This window comes from Mustela erminea, chromosome 4 (assembly GCF_009829155.1).
Source record: "Mustela erminea isolate mMusErm1 chromosome 4, mMusErm1.Pri, whole genome shotgun sequence".
Lineage (NCBI taxonomy): Eukaryota > Metazoa > Chordata > Mammalia > Carnivora > Mustelidae > Mustela > Mustela erminea.
The window spans coordinates 35,388,126-35,409,824 of NC_045617.1; the positions used below are offsets into that span (position 1 = coordinate 35,388,126).

General features: G+C 34.8%; 1 protein-coding gene across 2 annotated transcripts in view; it reads right to left on the reverse strand.

Annotated features, from left to right (window-relative positions):
- The window catches only part of MANEA (mannosidase endo-alpha), an 84,172-nt gene that overhangs the window by 50,636 nt on the left and 11,837 nt on the right, over nucleotides 1-21,699 (reverse strand). The window contains exon 2 of one of the 2 annotated variants that reach the window (XM_032339029.1): nucleotides 18,147-18,364. In XM_032339029.1, the coding sequence (XP_032194920.1) occupies nucleotides 18,147-18,364 (218 nt within the window). Of the gene's footprint in view, nucleotides 1-18,146; nucleotides 18,726-21,699 lie in introns of both variants that reach the window. The other variant, XM_032339030.1, reaches the window with a different exon arrangement.

A 21,699-nucleotide genomic window follows, 5' to 3' on the forward strand; every position in this document is an offset into this window, starting at 1 on the left:
TGACCAAGAAAAAGAAATCTATCATAAAAAGAAACTATCAAAAGCTTGGATAAAGAGGTAAAACATACAGAATATACAGACCCGATTTCTTTCAAAGCTTAATAAAGGGATAACACAAACAACTCTTCATACATAAAACTGAAAAATATGATATTGATCAGTTCTTTAAAAAACAGAAAAGGACCAAACTCATTCAAGAAGAAATAGATAACCTGAATAGTCCTATTAATGAGCTTGAATTTATAATTAAACAATGAAAGCACCAGGCCAAGATGGTTTCAATGGTGATTTCTATCAAATGCATAATAGGTAATACTACCATCTCTACCCAACCTTTTCCAGAAAAAAAGTAGTAAGTTTTCTTAGCTAGTTTTATGAGGACAAACAGCCCCACTTTATTTTTAAATTTTTATTTTTTAAGATTTTATTTATTTATTAGGAGAAGAGAGAAAAGAGAGCACTTGTACACATGAGCAAGGAAAAGGGCCTTGATAAATGGAGAATCTCAAGCAGACTCTGCACTAACCATGGACCCTACTGTGGGGCTTGACCTCACAACCCCATGATCAGGACCTGAACTGAAATCAAGAGTTGAATGCCTAACTGACTGAGTTACCAACTGCCCTGCCACACTACTTTAATAACAGAAAAACAAATATATTTCACAGAAAAAAAAACTATAGAATGATGCACCAGCTGAACATGAACACAATCTTTTAAAAAATTAGCAAACAGGATTTTATACTATATAAACAACAAATCAGCAACAAATGGAGTTTATTCCAAGAATGAATAAAATTCAACACTTGAAAATAAATCCTCCTAAGTCACTATATTAAGGCCAAAAGGATTAAATAACCAATAGATTAAAGAAGAAATCATAAGCTAAGTGTTTTCTAAATGCTTAGAAATGAATAAAACAAAAACATGACATATAAAATCTGGGATATGAACAAGGTGGTGCTATGGGGATAAACTGACAGCTATAAATACTTACATTTAAAAGATGAGAATGGGGCGCCTGGGTGGCTCAGTGGTTAAGCCTCTACATCAGCTTGGGTCATGATCTCAGGGTCCTGGGATCGAGTCCCATATCAGACTCTGCTCCGTGAGGAGCCTGCTTCCCCCTTCTCTCTGCCTGCCTCTCTGCCTACTTGTGATCCCTCTCTTTCTGTCAAATAAATAAATAAAATCTTAAAAAATAAATAAATAAAAGATGAGAATGATCTCAAAACCACCACATACCTTTACAACTTAAAGAACTAGAATTATAAACAAAACAAAACAAAACAAAAACCAAAAACCAAAAACCAAAACCCAAAAAACTAATCCTAAGACTTGTAGAAGGAAGGAAACAAAGATTAGAGGTGAGATAAATGAAGGAGGAAATTAAAAAACAGAAAATCAGTGTAAACAAAAGTTGGTTCTTTGATGAAATCATCAAAATAAACAAACCTTTAGCAAGATGAGCTGAGAAAACAGGAGAAAAGATACAATTTGCTAAAATCAGAAACAAAAATCTAAAAACAGAAATAACAATTATCAGAGAGTACTATGAACAAATATATGGCAAAAAAAATTGGATAGCCACATTACAATGTACAAATTTCTAGAAGCCCAAAAGCTACCAAGACTCAACCATCAAGAAATAAACAGCATACACTTATATCTTATACTTATATATATTAGTAAGGAAAGTGAATCAATAATCAAAAATCTCCCAACAAAGAAAAAAGCCCTGGACCCAGTGGCTTCATAGGTGAATTCCATGAAATACCTAAAGAAGAAGTAAATTCCTCTCAAACTATTCCAAAAAATTAAAGAGGAGGGAGTACTTTCTAATTCATTTTATGAGGTCAGCATTACCTTACTACAAAAGCAAAGACAAAAGAAAACTAGACTACTATCCCAAATGAACATTGATGTAAAAATTCCTCAACAAAATACAGATACCAGATGTAATATGGTTCAACTTGAGATTTTTCAACTTTATGACAGTGTGAAAGTGACAGGCATTCAGTAGAAACCATATTTTGTATTTTTATCTTTTCCTGGCCTAGTAATCCATGGTACAATGCGTCCTCTTGATGATGGGCAGCAGCAGGAAACACAGCTCCTGGTCAACCATGAGATCATGAAGGTGAACAACCAAAACACTTAGAATCACTTTGTACCCATACAACTACTTTGTTTTTCACTTTCAATATAGTATTCAGTAAATTACATGAGGTTTTTAACACTTAAATATAAAAGAGGCTTCATTTTAGATGGTTTTACCCAGCTGCTGGCAGTAGGGTCCTTAACAGGCTAGATAAAGCTATGATATCTGTTAAGTTAGGCACATCAAATGTATTTTTGACTTCTGATATTTTTAACTAACTATGGGTTAATCAGGACACCAACCCATAACATAAGAAAGAACTGTTATTACTAAAACAAATTCAGCGGTATAATAAAAGGATTACACCGGGAATGCAAGGATTCATTGCATTTCACAATATGTGGAAATCAATAAATGTAATGTAACACATTAACAGCATGAAGGGGGAAAAATTGTCTCAATTGATGCAGAAAAAGCATATGACAAAATTCAACTCTTCCATGATAAAAATACTCAAACACAAAGAATAGAAGGGCACTACCACAACAAAAGCTATATATTAAAAACACCACCATCACCACCAACAACAAAAAACCACAGTGAATAGCCAACAACAACAACAACAAAATCCACAGTGAATAGCCAACAGTGAGATTCAAAGTTTTTCCTAGAGAATCAAGACCAAGACAGGATGGCTACTTTTACCACTTCCATTTAACATAGCACTGAAACTACTGAGCTATCAAAAAAAGGGGGAGGAGGGGGAACCTTGCCATTTGCAATGATGTAGATGAAGCTAGACTGTATTAAGCTAAGTGAAATAAATGTGTCAGAAAAAGACAAATACCATATAATTTCACTCCCATGTGGAATTTCAAGAAACGAAACAGACGAACATATGGGAAGGGGGGAAAAACTTAATTTTAGAGAATTATAGAGATTCTTTTTTTTTTTAAGATTTTATTTATTTATCAGAGAGAGAGGGAGAGAGAGCGAGCACAGACAGACAGAATGGCAGGCAGAGGCAGAGGGAGAAGCAGGCTCCCCGCCGAGCAAGGAGCCCAATGCGGGACTCGATCCCAGGACGCTGGGATCATGACCTGAGCTGAAGGCAGCTGCTGAACCAACTGAGCCACCCAGGCATCCCTAGAGATTCTTAATTATAGAGAAAAAATAGGGTTGATGGAGGAAGCGAGGCAGGGGATGGACTAAATGGTTGATATGTATTAAGGTCGTCACATGTTGTGATGAACATGGGATGTTGTATGTAAGTGATAAATTATGAAATTCTTCTCCTGAACCCAATATTACAGTATATGTCAAATAACTAGAACTTAAACAAAAATTTGGAGGAAAAGAAAAGCATAACATAAAAACAAAAACAGAAAACAAAACACATAGTGCTGAAGGATCTAGCCAGAACAATAAGGAAGGGAAAAGACACCCAAGGTGTAAAGAAAGTAGTAAAATTATCTGTGTGCAAGTGAAATGATTTTATATATGGAAGACTCTCAAGCCCCCCCCAAAATAAATAAATAAATAAATGAGTGAATGAATAAATAAAATGAATAAATAACTTCAGTAAAGTAGCAGGATACAAAGAGAACATGGAAAAATCAGTTGCATTTCTATACTACCAATAAATGTTCTGAAAAGGATATTGCAAAAATAATTCCAATATGATAGCATCAAAAGGAATAAAATACTTGGGAATTAACCAAGGATTTGACAGGCTTGTACAATGGAAAGTACAAAACACTGCTAAAAGAAATTAAGGTCAACAAGAAAAGACACAGAAAAAAAAAATAATGTAACCTACAATAGAAAAACCATTAGGGTATCAGTGGATTTCTTTGAAGAATTCTACATGCCAGTGGAGTGGAATGACATATTCAAAGAACTGAAGGACAAAAATGGCCAGCTAAGAATACTTTATCCAAGAGTTAACCCTCAGATATGAAGGACAAGTAAAAGCTCTCAAACACACAAAATGTGAAAGAGCTCACTATTACTAGATCTGTCTTGCAAGAAATACTGAAAGAAGTTCTTTAAGCTGAAATGAAAACAGGCTTATCAGACTCATAAAAACATATGAAAGTACACAAGACAGTGGTAAAAGTGAAAATAATACAGTCACACATAGAAAACTCTAACTCTATATTAGTAATGATGTATTTATTAACTAAACTATAGTACAAAGGTTAATAGAAAGTTGGGAAAATAACTACAGCTATTATAAATTATACAACAAAATGTAGATAAACTCTAATGTCAGTTGTATAAAAGGAAGAAGTAAAATGGTGAAGACTTTATAGGCAATCAAAGATAAGCTGTTCTCAGCCTAAAATGGATGTTTTTATACAGTGTTTTATGTAAGCCCAATAGTAGCCAAAAGACCAAAACCTAGAGCAGATCTACAAAAGACCAAAAAAAAAAAAAAAAAAAAAAAAGGTGGGGTGGTGGGGGGTGCTGACTGACATACCATCATGGAAAATAACAAATTTATAAAGGTTGCAGAAACAGGGTAAAATAAAACCAGAAAGCAATTAATAAGATGACATTAGTAAGTCCTTACATATTAGTAATTGCCCTAAATATAAATGAATTGAATTCACCAATCAAAAAACACACAGTGGCAAAGTGAATAAAGAACAAGATCCAGCTATGTGGTACCAATAAAAGATCCATTTCAGGTTTAAGAATGCACAGAACACTCAAAGTGAAGGAATAAAAACAAAATATATGCAAATAGAAACCAAAAGGAAGTAGGGATAGCTATCCTTACATCAAAAAAATAGCTAGAAAATCTACAAATACATAACTCTTTAACAACCAATAAGTGAAACAACAGATTAAAAAGGGAATCAGTATCTTCAAATGAAAACGGAAACACAACATACCAAAACAAATGAGATGCTACACAACATTTCTAGAAGTTTATAGCAATAAATGCATATATTAAGAAATGAGAAAGACTGCAAATGAACATAACTTTAAACATAATTTACACCTCAAAGAAGTAAAAGAACAAAGAAAGCTCAGAGTTAGCAGAAGGAAGGAAATAATAAATATCAGAGTTGGGGGATAAAAATGTGTAAGAGACCAGAAAAACAATAGAAAAAGTCAACACAAAGTTGGTTTTTTTGAAAGATAAATTTGATAACACTTTATCAAGAGTGCTAAGTAAGAGAGAAAACTCAAACAAATAAAATCAAATGGATGAGAGGAAATTATAATTGGCTATAGAAATAGGCTAAGAGACTACTATAAACAAGTATATGTGAGCAAATTACAGAGCATAGAAGAAATGAATAATTTCCTACAATCCTATAATCTTCTGAGACTGAACCAAGAATAAATACAGAATCTGAACAAAATGATAACATGTAAAGAGAATAAGTCAATAATCAAAAACCTCCCAACACTGAAGTATGCAGACCAGATCCCTTCCCTGGTGAAGTATATCAATGTTAAAGGAAGAATTACAGCCAATTCTCAAACTTTTCCAAAAAGATGGAGAGAAGGAAACACTTCCAAAGTTTCTATATGAAGTAAGCAATACTCTGCTACCAAAACAAGATAACGACCCTACAAGAATAGAAAGCTAGAGACCAATATCCTTGATGGATACAGATGTAATAATTCTAAACAAAACATTAGCAAACCAAATTCAAGAATTCACTGAAAGGATTATACACCAAGTGGGACTTATTCCTATTCCTAGGGTTCAAGGATGGTTCAACATATATAAATCAATAATTGTGATACGCCAGCTTAGTAGAATGAAAAATAAAAAATGTATCATCTCAAAAGATGTTAAAAAAAAAGACATTTGATAAAATACAACATTCTTTCATGATAAAATCCCTCGACAGATTGAGTATAGAAAGAACACACCTCAACATAATGAAAGTAATATACAACAAACCCACAGTAACATCATATTCAATGAAGAGAAACAGAAAGCTCTTCCTCTAAGATCAAATATAATACAAAGGTGCCCACTGTCACCAGTCTTATTCAACATAGTACTGGAAGTCCTAGCTAATACAATCAGGCAGGACAAAGAAAAATCAACCAAATAGGAAAGGAAGAATTAAAACTGTTGTTCTTTACAGATGATATGATCTTATATGTTGAAAATCCCAAAGAACTGAAATAAAAAACTATTGGGTCTAGTCAATGAATACAATAAAGTTGCAGGGTATAAAAATCAAAACACAGAAATCGTTGTTTTCTATACATTAACCATAAAGCATCTGGAAAAAAAAAAAAAAAAACTAAAGAAAACTACCATTCACAATAGCATCAAAAATAATAAGATACCTAATAATAAATTTAACCAAGTTAAAGACCTATGAAAACTACAAGACTCTGCTAAAAGAAACTGAAGATGACATAAATAAATGGAAAGACATCCCATGTCAAGGATGTGAAGAGTTAATATTGTTAAAATGTCCATGTTATCAGAGTGCCTGGTGGCTCAGTTAGTAAAGCATCTGCCTTCATCTCAGGTCATGATCTCAGGGTCCTGGGGTCGAGCCCTGAGTCAGGCTCCCCACTCAGGAGGGAGTCTGCTTCTCCCTCTCCCCTCTTGTTCTCACTCTCTCTCAAATAAATTTTTTAAATGTCCATGTTATCAAAGCCATTTATATATTCAACACAATCAGTATGAAAATTCCTATAGCAGATGGTGGGGGACTAGGGAAGACAGCAAAGGAGTAGGGGACCCTCATTTCATCTGGTCCCTGGAATTCAGCTAGAGAGCTATCAAATCATTCTGAACACTGGCAAATTCAACCGGAGGCCCAAGAAAAGAATTGCTGCAATTCTACAAATAGAAATGTGTTCAATTTTGGCAAGGTAGGAGGTGTGGAGAAGTGACTCTGAGGCGATATGTTGGAAGATAAACCATGGGGGAGGGACACTCTGAAAGCCGACTACCAGAAAGTGATATAGCAGCATAGTGCAAAACTGGAACTTTCAGAAGTCTTCTCCAGTGAGGAACGTCCCTGCCTGAAAGGCGCTTAGGGGGCAAAGCAGACAGAATCCTAGCTGGGATAGTATGGTCTCAGAATCTCCAAGGTCACAGAAAGAAGGAGTGTGCATGAGTGTATGAATGTAGCAGAGCTCACAGGCATTTCAGCAGGGATGCCAGCTGCAATCAGTGAGCCCAGGAGTGGGCTTTCAGCTGGGTGTTCCCATAAGCCACAGCACAGTTGATAAGGCAACCACTCTCAATCAAGGCCCAGCAAGTGGCAGAAGCAAGACCCTTTTGCATCCCCTGGGAGAAGCAGCACAGGTGCGAACTGTACTGCAGGGTTTGGAGACTCCACACCAGGAGGCAGTGTGCCTGAGATCAAAGCACTTGGTTACAGGCTGGGCGAGCACAGAGTGCTGAGAGAAAACAGTGAGATCAAAGTGACTAACTGCTTTTTCCAGAGAATGCACTGAGGAGTGGGGGTCTAGGATCTTTCAACTCCAGAGATCAGGACACTGCCACTTCTATTTTTATCCTCTAAAGGCAGAAAGCCTTCAGGGAACAAAAGCTACATAGAGAAATCCAAAGCCACCTACAGTGAGCCCAGCCCCCTGGCAACAGCAATGCAGTTACACCAGGGGCAAAGACACCTGAGAATCAGTGTAAGAGGCCCCTCCCCCAGAAGATCAGCAAGAATATCTGGCTAAGAGCAAGTTTACTGATCACACAGAAATGCAAAATTCCAACACTAGGAGAAAATAGTATGTAAAATTTGGGGTATTTTTCTCATGATTCTTTAGTCTTTCAATTTTAATTCATTTTCCTTTTCAACTAATTTCTTTTATCAAGTCTTTTAAGTCTTTTTTAAATTTTTGTTTTTAGTTCCATTTTATTCTTTCATTATATTTTGTTTTTGTATGTATGTTTTTCTTGCTCTACAATTTTGAGATGTAATTTCTTCTAAAAAAGAGACCAAAATACACCCAGAATCAAGTGTATTGCTCTGTTCTGTTCACCTGATTATATTTTTAACTCTCTTTTAATTTTTATTTTTGCAGTTACATTCTATCTTTCCAATAGTATTCATTTTTGTACATATACATAGGTTTTTCTTTCTATACAGTTTTGGTACCTAGTTTTCTAAAAGACCAAAATACAATCAGGATTTAGTGTATCTAGAGTATTGCTTGGTTTTGTTCAAGTGTCTGATTACATATATATATATTTTTCCTTGTTGGTTTCTGGTCTCTGAGTTTAGTATAATTCTCTGAGGTCATTGTTGCTTTTTTACGATTTTGTTCTCTCACCTATTCTTCTCTGGACAAAATGACAGGGTGGGAAAACCCCTGAAAAAAGAGAATAAGAGGCAATACTGACTTCCAAGGACCTAATCAGTTTGGATGTAAATGATGGAATTATTAGAATCATTATTCTGATTATAAAGATACAATATGGACTTTAAAAAGCATAGGAAACACTAGAGAATCCCTTTCTGGAGAAATAAAAGAAATAAAATCTAATGAGGTTGAAATTAAAAAAAAAAAAAAGACTACTAATGAGATATGATTAAAAAAAAAAAAAATGAGACTGCATGCCTGGGTGGCTCAGTTGGTTAACTATCTGCCTTCAGCTCAGCTCATGATCCCAGTGTCCTAGGATCGAGTGCTGCATGTGACTCCCTGATCAGTAGGGAGCCTGATTCTCACTCTCCCTCTGCCCCTCCCCATGCTTGTGTTTTCTCTCTCAAATAAATAAAATCTTCAGAAAAAAAATTGAGGCTCTAACTTCTGGGAGAAATGAGGAAGAAGAGAAAATTAGTGATATAGAACACCAAATGATGGAAAATAAAGAAGCTGAGAAAAAGATAAACTACCAGATCATGAAGGGGAGAATTCAAGATAGCAGTGATACCATAAGACAAAACACTTAGAATAATTGGGATTCCAGAAGAAGAGGAAAGAGGGAGGGGTGGAAGAAGCAAATTATAGCTGAGAACATCCCTAATCTGAGGAAGGAAACAGGCATTCAAGTCTAGGAGGCACAGAGGAGTCCCCCATCCCCCCCCAAAAATAGGTCAACACCCTGACATATAATAGTGAAACTTGTACAACTCAGAGACAAAGAGAAAATGCTGAAAGCAGCTCAGGACAAGAGGTCAGTAATGTTCGAGGATAGAAACATTAGACGGGCAGCAGACCTACCCACATAAACCTGGAAGGCAAGAAAGGTATGGTGTGATACTATTAAGGGTGCTAAATGAGAAAAAAAAAAAAAAATACAGTCAAGAATACTTTATCCAGAAAGGTTGTCATTCAGAATAGAAGGAGACATAAAGAGCTTCCAGGACAAACAGAAACAGAGTTTGTGATCACTAAACCAGCCCTGCAGGAAATATTAAAGGGGATCCTTAAGCAAACAGAGAACTCAAAGGTAACACAGACCAGAAAGAAACAGAGATATACACAAAACTGAATTCACAGGTACTACGATGGCATTAAATTCATATCTTTCAATAGTTACTCTGAATTAAAATGACCTAAATACCCCAATCAAAAGACACTGGGCATCAGACTGGATAAAAAAGCAAGACCCATCAATATGCTGTCTGCAAACGACTCATTTTGAACCCAAAGACAACACCAGATTGAAATAAAGGGGGTGAAAAATCATTTATTGTGCTAATGGATATCAAAATAAAGGTGGGGTGGCAATCCTTATAGCAGACAAATTAGATTTTAAGCTAAACACTCTAATAAGAGATGAGGAAGAATACTATATCATGATTAAAGGGTCTATTCAACAAGATCTAACAAATGTAAGTATTTATGCCCCTAACTGGGGAACAGCCAATTACATAAACAAACAGCAACAATAACAACAACAAAAAACCCAACTAATAACAAAATTACATAAATGAATTAGTAACAAAAACAAAAATGACAAGAGATGTCTTTAACACCCCACTCAATGCAATGGACAGATCACCTAAGCAGAAGATCAACAAGGAAACAAGGGTTTTGAATGACACACGGGACAAGATAGACTTCACAGATGTATTCGGAATATTCCACCTTAAAGGAACAGAATACATATTTTTCACAAGTGTATATGGAACATTCTCCAGAATAGATCACATACTAGGCCACAAATCAGGTCTCAACTGGTACTAAATTACTGGGATCATTAACTGCATATTCTCAGACTACAATGCTTTCAAAGTTGATGTCAAATTACAAGAGGAAATTTGGAAAGAGCTCAAATACATGGAGGGCTAAAGAGCATCCTACTAAAGAATGAATGGGTCAACCAGAAAATTAAAGTAGTTAAAAAAAAAATCATGGATACAAATGAGAATAAAAACACAACTGTTCAAAATCTTTGGGATGCAGCAAAACCGGTCCTAAGAGCAAAGTACATAGCAATATAAGCCTTTCAACTACACAACCCAACCTTACACCTGAAGGAACTGGAGAAAGAGCAGCAAATAAAGCCTAAACCCAGTAGAAGTGAATTAAGAGTAGAGCAGAAATCGATGAAATAAAAAACAAAAGAACAGTACAGATCGACAAAACTAGGAGCTGGTTTTTTTTAAAGAATAAGATTGATAAATCCCTGGCCAGACTTATCAAAAAGAAAAGAGAAAAGACCCAAATAAATAAAGGATCCAAATAAAAATCATGAATGAAAGAAAAGAGGATCACAAACAACATCAAAGAAATACTAGGAATTATAAAAGCATTCTGGGCAACTATACACAAATGAATTAGGCAATCTGAAAGAAACGGATGCATGCCTAGAGACATACAAACTACCAAAACTGAACCAGGAAGAAACAGAAAACCTGAACAGACCCATAACCAGCAAGGAAATTGAAGCAGTAATCAAAAATCTCCCAATAAAAAGAGCCCAGGGCCAGATGGCTTTCCTAGGGAATTCTACCAAACATTTAAAGAGTAACTATAATTCTGAAAATGTTTCAAAAAACAGAAATGGAAGGAAACTTTCCAATCTCATTCCATGAGGCTAGCATTATCTTGATCCCAAAACCAGACAAAGACCCCATCAAAAAAAGAGAATTACAGACCAATAACCCTAATGAACATGTATGCAAAAATTCTCAAGAAGATACTAGCCAATAGGATCCAACAGTACATTAAAAAGAGTATTCACCACAACCAAGTGGGATTTATTTCTGAGCAGCAAAGGTGGTTCAACATCCTCAAATCAATGAATAAAGTACATTAATAAAAGGCCAAGAACCACATGATCCCCTCAATAGATGCAGAAGAAGCATTGGACAAAGTACAGCTTTTTTTTTTTTTTTTTTTAAGATTTTATTTGAAAGAGAGAAGAGGGAGAACAAGCAGGGGCAGAGGGAAAGGGAGAAGCATACTCCCTGCTAGGCAGAGAGTGATACCAGGCTTAATTCTAGGAACATGAGATCATGAACTGAGCCCCAGGCAGATGCTTAACTGATTGAACCACATAGGTGCCCCAGCATCCTTTTTTGATTAAAACTCTTTGTAGTGTAGAGACAGGGGTAATATACCTCAATATCATAAAAGCAGTATACAAAAAGCCCACTGTGAATATTCTCAATGGGGAAAAACTGTGAGGTTCTTCCCAAAGTCAGGAACACAACAGGTATGCACTCTCACCACTGTTGCCCAACATAGTACCAGAAGTCCTGGCCTCAACAATCAGACAACAAAAAGAAATAAAAGGCATCCACACTAGCAAAGAAGTCAAACTCTCACTCTTCTCAGATGACATGATACCCTATGTGGCAAGCCCAAGAGACTCTGTCCCAAAATTGTTAGAACACATACAAGAATTCAGTAAAGTGGCAGATATAAAATCAATGCACAGAAATCAGTTGCATTTTTATACACCAAAAGCAAGACAGAAGAAACAGAAATTAAAGAACTGATCCCATTTACAATTGCACCCAAAACCGTAAGATACCTAGAAATGAGCCGAACCAAAGAGGCAAAGGATCTGTACTCAGAACACTATAGAACAGAACACTATATATAAACAAAACCGAGGAAGACATAAATGGAAAAACGTTCATGCTCCTGGATTGGAAGAACAAATATTGTTAAAAAGTCTACGCTACCTAGAGCAATCTGCACATTTAATGCAATCCCTATCAAAATACCATCAACTTTTTTTCAGAGAGCTGGAACAAATAATCCTAAAATTTGTATGAAACAGAAAAGCCAAAGGAATGTTCAAAAAGAAAACCAAAGCTGGTGGCATCACAATTCCAGGCTTCAAGTTCTATTACAAAACTGTAATCATCAAGTTGATAGGGTACTGGCACAAAAACAGACACATAGATCCATGGAACAACAGAACACAGAAACCAGAAATGGACCATCAACTTTATGATCAACTAATCTTCAACAAAACAGGAAATAATTTCCAATGGAAAAAAGACAGTCTTTTCAACAAATGGTGTTGGGAAAATTGGACAGCTACATGGAAGAATGAAATTGGACCATTTCCTTATCTCGTCCACAAAAACAGACTCAAAATAGATGAAAGACCTCAATGTGAGACAGGAATCCATCAACATCCTAGAAGAGAACACAGGAACCAACCACTCTGACCTTGGCCACTGCAACTTCTTGCCAGATGCGTCTCCAAAGTCAAGGGAAACAAAGGCAAAAATGAACTATTGGGACTTCACCTAGATAAAAAGCTTTTGCACAGCAAAGGAAACAGTCAACAAAGCCAAAAGACAACTGACAGAATAGAAGATATTTGCAAATGCCTTATTAAAGGGTTAGTATCCAAAATCTATAAAGAACTTCTCAATCTCAACACCCAAAGAATAATTAATCCAATCAAGAAATGGGCAGAAGACATGAACAGACATTTCTGCAAAGAAGACATCCAAATGGCCACAGACACATGGAAAAATGCTCAACATCACTTGGCAACAGGGAAATACAAATCAAAACCACAATGGTGTGAAGTGAGATACCACCTCACACCATTCAGAATGACTAAAATTAACATGTCAGGAAATGACGGGCATTGGCAAGGATATGGAGAAAGGGGATCCCTTGCATACTTTTGAGAAAATACAAGCTGCTATAGTCATTCTGGAAAACAGTATGGAGGTTCCTCAAAAAGTTGAAAATAGAGCTACCGTATGGACCCATCAATTGCACTACTAGGTATTTACCCCAACAATACAAATGTATTGATCCAAAGGGACACCCACACCCCACAGTTTATAGCAGCAATATCCACAACAGGCAAACTGTAGAACGAGGTGAGATGTCCATAGACAGATGAATGGATAAAGATAGTGAGTGTGTGTGTGTGTATTTTAAGGTTTTGTTTATTTGACAGAGAGAAACACAGCGATAGAGGGAACATAGCAGGGGGGAGTGGGAGAAAAAGAAGGAGGCCTCCCACCAAGCAGGGTGCCTGATGCGGGGCTCGATCCCAGGACCCTGGGATTATGATCTGAGCCGAAGGCAGATGCTTAACGACTAAGCCACCCAGGTGTCCCAGGAAGATTGGTATATATTTTTATACAATGGAATATTAGTCATCAGAAAGGATGAATACTTATCATTTACATCGACATGGATGGAACTGGAGGGTATTATGCTGAGTGAAATAAGTGAATCAGAGAAAGACAATTACTATATGATTTCACTCATATGTGGTATTTAAAAAAGCAAAATAGAGGAACATAAGTGAAGGAAGGGTAAAATAAAACAAGATGATATCACAGAGCATGGGATACCTGGGTGGTTCAGTTGGTTCAGTGTCTTCCTTTGGCTTAGGTCATGATTCTAGAGTCCTGGGATCAAAGCCCATGTCAGGCTGCACGCTCAGTGAGAAGCCTGCTTCTCCGCCTGCTGCTCCCCCTGCTTGTGCGTGTGCTCGCTGACAAATAAATAAAATGAAAGAGAGAAAGAAAGAAAGAAAGAAAGAAAGAAAGAAAGAACGAACGAACGAACGAACTCCACAGAGCAAGGTAATCTATAAGAGACTCTTAATCATAGGAGAAAAACTGAAGATTGCTGGAGGGGAGAGGGCTGTGGGGATGGGGTAACTCAGTGATGGACATTAAGGAGGTGACAGGATGTAATGAACACCAGGTGCTATATAAGACTGATGAATCACTGAACTCCACCTCTGAAACTAATAATACCCTCTGTTAATTAATTGAATGAAAATAAAAATATATTTTTAAAACCCTCCATTATTTAAGCCAAAAAAAAAAAGAAAGAAATTCCTATAGCATTTTTCATAGTAATAAAAAAAAAAATCCTCAAATTTGTATGGAGCCACAAAAAAACCCTGTATAGACAAAGCAATAATAACAAAGAAAAACAAAACTGGAGCCATATTTACTGATTTCAAATTATACTATGATGCCATACTAATTATACAGTAGTATGAAAATAGGTATAAAAATAGGCATTTAGATCAACAGAATAAAATAAGAGTACTTAGAATTAAACCCCCACATATATAGTCAATTAATAAAGAATAAGGAAGCAAAGAATATTAATATTCAATGGAGAAAGAATATCTCTTCAACAAATGATGCCAGAAACACAGGATAACCAAATGCAGGAAAAGAAAATTGGACTATCTTACACCACACACAAAAATCACCTAGAAATGGATCAGACTTAAACATTTGGATAGGACAGCCAAAGCCCAAGTAAGAAAAAATTAACAAGTGGGACTACATCAAACTTGAAAGCTTATACAATGCGAAAGGAACAATTAAGAAACTAAAAGGCAAATAAATTATTTGTAAATCATTTAACAGATAATGGGTTAATACCCAAAATATACATAGAATTCCTGTAACTCAATAATGAACAAATCCCCACAAATTATCCACTTAAAAAATGAGCAGAAGAACTTAAGAGGCACTTTTCCAAAGACGTGCCACTGTTGGCATGAAAGGTGTTCAACATCATTAGCCATCAAGGAAATACAAATCAAAACTATAGTGAAATAGCCCTTCATACATGTTATAACAGATATTATCAAGAAAACAAGATAGTAAGTGTTGGCAAGGATGTATAGAAAAGGTAACTCTTGTGCACTGTTGGTGGGAATGTAAATTGGTTCAGCCACTATGGAGAAGAGTATAGAGGTCCCCCCCGCAAATTAAAAATAGAACTACTTTATAATCTGGCGGTCGCAACTCTGGGTATAAATCCAAAAGAAATTAACACTTTATCAAAGAGATATGTGTATGCCTGTGTAACTGCAGCATTACACGACAGCCAAAATGTGTCCATCAATGAGTAAATGGATGAAGACATGGTGATAAAAACAGATAGATGGACAGATAAAGATAGATGCATACGTGCACATGTGTGCACACACACGCACATATATATATAAGTGTGTATAAAATGTGAACATATACATATATAAAATGGAATACTCTTCGACCAAAAAAAGTAGTGAAATTCTGCCAGTTGCAACAACATGGATGTATCTTGAGAACATTATGCTAAGTTAGACATAGACAAATACTGTCCGATAGCTTGTATGAAATGCAAACAAAACAGAGTGAAATGGTGGTTACCACAGGCTCAGTAGTGGGGAAATGGGAGAGAGGCTGTTTAAGGTACACATATGATACTAATACATAAATAAGATGTGGAAATCTCATACATAGTACAGTGATTATAGACAACAAAACTGTATTAAAAACATTCACTTGCTAGGAGACTAGATCTTCATTTTTTCCACCACTAGAAGAAAATAATAATTAGGAGATGTGATAGAAGGACTCACTAATGGCTACAATGGTAATCAAATGGAACAATATATATCAAATTACTACACTATATACCTTTAACTTACAGAATGTTAAATGTCATTATTTCAATAAAAATTAGTATAATTCAATACTTCACTGATAAGGAAATAACATACAGATTGATTAAAATGTCACTTTTATTTCTATCAAAGGGTTTATTTTTCCCATGACACCTACCAAAAGAAATATTTGATCAATAGTGAAACAGTCAACATTTAAAATTAAAATAATTATGTTGTTGACAATGTTTTCAAATAATTCATGTTCACACATATTATGTCATAGTAAAATAATATACGGGGAAAAGGTCTTCATAAACATAAGATAGGCATAAAACTACATATGAACTGGAAGTTTTCTTCCTAATTACAAATAATAACATACCAAAGATGTCATTTTCATATTATTTCTTCAGATAAACCATACCTGGGGGCCAGGGGGTTGGGGTGGGGTGAATACTCATTGCATAAAGCTCAGTTTGCTTTAAAAAAAAAAAAAATCTGAAACTACCATGGATATCCATTTTTTGTCAAGCACAGCAGTCACAAACAAGCCAACCTTGTAATAAAAAAGCCTTAAATGTGATAGAAATTCTTTGTACAAAATAGTAAAGTCATTTGAAAGGTCCTCTACCCAAAAGTAAATTGTAAACGGAGACTGTAGTCAATGCTCTCTGAATTTAGCAATCCTATTTCATGTCATATTTTATATCATAGAACATAGAAACTGGAGCTATAAGTATATACTATAAATTAAATTTTCTTAAATAATTGGAAAAAATAATTACAGAAGAAAAACAAGTCATCTTGCATACCTGATGTAGATTCACAGAATTCTACATTGTTTTGTTCATGAAATGCCTTGCATACCTCTATATACCTATCAGCTCAATAATGAGTTTGGCCCTTTTTACAGCTATAAAAATATGGGAACACCCAATTTATTTTTGTGGCCCTAGTATTAGGGACACTAATAAGAGAGGAAACACAGCAGAGACATTTTTTATTTTAAAGCGTAGGTTAATAATTTGAAGAATTCTCAGGCACCCAATTATATATTTTTTTATTAATTACCTGTGGGATAATGTATGTAAATCTATGTAAATGTGTGCAGCTGGAGTGCCAAAAGTTAGAGAGAAGACAAAGTTGAGAGAAAAAGGGAACAAAAATAACCAGAGATTTGTGACCAGTTAAGTTAAAGTGCATACTGTAAATTTTAGAGCAATCATAAAATAAAATAAAAGTCAGAAGAAAAAAAATGGGATAAACATATCCTATAAAAAAAGAAGGCAGAAAAAGAAGAAAAGAGAATAGGATAGTATAAATAGAAAACAGCAAACAAAACATTTAAAATAAACCATATCATTATTCTATTACATATAAATAAGCATAGATTTAAAAAGCAGAGATTAGACAAGTTTTAAAAAACAGAAAAACAAGACCAAATGATATACTACATGCCAAAAATTTGAAACAGTCCAAATGTTCATCAGATGAATGCGGAAACAAATGGCTATAATCATACAATGGGGAATTACTACCCAGCAATAATTATAACTCAATTACTGACATAGCTAACAACATGGGTAAACTTAAGAATGATGTGCCAAGCAAAAGGCCCCCCCTGCCCACCTACACACACACTAGATGATTCTACTTTCACACAGTATTAGAACATTAACAGCTATTCTACTACAGTGAGAGAAATTAGATTCACAGTTTCCTGGGGAAGAATATGAAGGTGCAAGAGGGAAGCACGACGAAAGTTTCTGGGCTATAGATTTTTACTTCATGTTGGGCTAATGATTAAACAGGTGTATACTTTACAGAAACATCACTGAGCTGTATACTTGAAGTGGGAGAATCCAATGTATCTTATGTAGGTGACAATTCAATTCTAAGTCTATTTCTATTTCAATTCTACTCTAATTGAATTTCTAATTCCATTCTATTTCTAATTTCTAATTCAATTCTTAAATTTCTAATATTAAATTAGAAATCAATAAAAATATATCTAGAAATGTTCCAAAAATTATAAATTATACAATGCATTTTAAAGTACTATTAAAAAGTGGTTTCCTGGATGTTTAAGAACATACATGCAGCTTAATTTAGAGTTTATAAGTTTAAGATTGTAATTAATAACAATGTGAAGAGTAATTAGTAACTTAAATGTTCTACATTTACACACAGACACACACACACAGATCACATATCTAAACACACACACATAAAAATAATTACCAATTGAAGCTGAGTACATTTGTTTCATGTGAGTTTCAATGACAGAAGGATCTCGAGAGCTGTAAATTCCCAACTCAGGGTAAAAGCTGGAGCCAATGTCATCCGGGGGACTGTGCTTCCCTTGTGGATAATTCTTGGTTAATCTAGGGTCCCAATGCTTCAGGACTGGATGGTTCCAATGTATATATTTACCATCAAATTGTGGATTTCCATACCAACTGTAATAAAATACATGTAAATAATAATTCAGAGGTTGCAGCTCTTCCAGGTAAGGTTCAGAGGCTTTGGAAGGTTTCATAGTGATTTCAACACTTTTTAAATTCTTGTTACTTGTTTCACGGTTGATTTTGTCATTGTTTTGGGAATCGAAGCTTTTCCCTAAGCGAGTTTGTTGATGAAGTAGTGGAAGAAGTTCAAGTCCAAAAGGATCTCCAAAAGTAGCTTTATTTGGTCTCAGCATTTTTAAACCCATCATCAGGGAGAAAATAAATAGAATAAAAAGTGACAAAATGATGCAAGTCCTTCTTCGAAACTTTGCCATGATGACATACTTTAAACTCCAAAATGGTAAATATTTAGCTGTAATTTATTGAAAAATGGTAATTAGTAAATGGTATTGACAATGCTTCCCAATGTATTTGAATGAAAACTAAAATCCATAAAGTTCATTACACTGAAAAGTTTTAAAAGTGCAATACATTAGTTGTATCATCAAATATTGATGTCTACAAATCTATACACGGCTAGACTAAATGGTGGTATTTATTTGGAAGTATCACAATTATATTTTGTCAGATAAACATCTTAGAAATTTTATTTAAGAAAGTATTTTGCATCACTTGAACAGATTTTGTGTATGTTGGATATAGGGAAGGAATATTCTATGCAAGTGGACTAAAATTTTCCAAATATAAAATTAAAGGCTCATAGTTTAAAAAAGGAAATACTTATGAATAGATTAAAAGCCTAGTCATTAAATGGATTTTCAACAAACATTTAACTAAAATAACGACTGCACAAGAAGAGAGTAATAACATTTTATGACATTTCTGAAATGAAAAGAAAGATAAAGACTGATCACAAGTAAGGGATTCCTAATTTAAAAATACACTGCTTTGGGCACCTGAGTGGCTCAGTGGGTTAAGCTGCTGCCTTCGGCTCAGGTCATGATCTCAGGGTCCTGGGATCGAGTCCCGCATCATCGGGCTAGCTGCTCAGCAGGGGGCCTGCTTCCCTTCCCCTCTCTCTGCCTGCCTCTCTCTGCCTACTTGTGACCTCTGTCAAATAAATAAATAAAATCTTTTTTAAATAAATAAATAAAATAAAAAATAAAAATACACTGCTTTATAACTATGAACACCTTACTGATCAAAAGTTATAAACATGGACTTAAAACTTTTAAAATGGTATGGTGTTTGTATTTCTATGTTTCAATAACTATATATACACATGTGTGTGTAATGTGTGTATATGTACATAGGTATATACATATAAAAATGTCTTTATGTACAAATTTCTTACTAGAAAAGTATTTGGGGAAAAACTGACATTAACTTTATTTATAAAATATGACTTTTTATAATAAACCATGCTGTTGTTATTCTAGAGAATTGTTACAATAAACTAGTCCTAATAGAAAAGACAGATAAACACTTAATCTAACCAGTAAGTAATTCTGTCTCACACTCACACACACACACACACACACATACACACAGACTTTCCACAAATTGCTACATCATTATGCATACAAGCAAGAAATACTAAGATGAGCAAGCATATTTCTTTTTAAGACTAAAATCATAGATTCCTCTCAAAGTTAACCGTGTTTAATTGCAAAAGACATTACACCTAAAGATTAATATGAAAGACATGTCTAGGTTGAAACACATAAATATTCAAAAAGGAAATTGCCAGGTTAAATGCCCATTTCCATCTCTTGTGCCCCTTGCCACTCACCAGCCCTGTCCCTTTACCTTAAGGAGAACGTGACTTTTGTATTTACCATCCTCTTACCTTTCTTCATAGTTTTTCCAAAACATAAACATATCTAACCAATTTTAATTTTGTTTTGCCAGCTTCAACATTTTATTTAAATAGATACGGTACATCCATATAAACATTCATATATATATATGCATATGTACACACACATTATTAAAATGCATATTAGCCTTCTACATGATTATATAAGTTTTACATATAGATATGCTATAAATATGTATAATTAGATATACATAAAATATACAAAAATATTGTGGAGCAACATTAAACCTTCTCTGACACTTGATGTCTCACCTCTTTCCCATCCCTGCATTCCAAAACATCAGTTCTTTCACTCTCATTAAAAAAACCATGAAAATGGAAAGGGATAGGTAGATAGGTCTGGAGAATTTTGTCTTAAAACTGTATTAATCCACTGATTTGATGAAAATGTTTTCATGCCAAGTATTCTCCTTACGCTTTGGAAATACAAAGTGACCCTTTCTCTATTGCTCCTAAGACTCCAGTTTAGTGAGTCCCTCCAAAAGTTATTATATTTTATTATTAAATGGATACATTGTGACCACACCAACAAACTAAATTCATTTAAGTATCTCATGCAACCAATCAATAACATTACACATAAACTAAAACAAGCATTATGAAAATAGACATAGCTAACTCTAAGATGAGAAACAGTTAAGTCCTTACTGTTGTTTTTGAACAAAAATTTCATTTGGTTGAAATATCAACAAAAGTCTAGAAAACTAAAAAGATGTATAACTCAACTTAACTGAGCAACTCAACTGTGGAAAAATTAGTATGCTAAGCGCCACATGAAACAGACTGATTAGATAGATTTAGTTAGACATAGTTCTTATGTTCAAGGTGCTTAGAGTCCATAAGGAAAGCAGAAGACACATGCAAGTAACTGTAATTCAAAGAAAGGTGCCAGCAGAGAAGTGAAAGGCATATATAAAGCAATAAAATGCCTTACATAAGTTGAAGAAGATGCTTTAGGAAAAAAATAGTAAGATCTTAAAAGAATGAGTATAATATGCATAGGCTGATGGAAAAGGAAAGGAAAAAGATGGCCATAGTGTTAGAGAAAGTGTACCCAAAGATATATTTACTGGACGTGAAAGACACATCATGAAACAAAAAAAACCTCTCTAGGCTGCAGCTAAGAAAACAAGATGAGGAGGAAAAATAAAGCTATCGTGCCATGCTAGAATCATCCTATACCAGAGAAAGAGGAGTTTTCTGCTAAATAGGGGACCACTGAAGACTTGTTACAAAATACTGCCATAATAAGAGCACTTATAAAAAATATTCAAGACATCAAACTTTACCATTTTCTCAATCTAATAATCTTCTATTCATAATATTTTTAACATACTCTCTTCCTACATCACTATTTCTAATGACTCTACAAACATGGATGATCCATCCGGCAGTTTAGCCTCCCAATTCTTTGCCTCATTTCTAGAGATTGTTCTTCCACCCCCACTTCACCAACTCAGGTATCATACTCCTCTCTGGATCCAGTGTTTTATACCACTCCAAAATC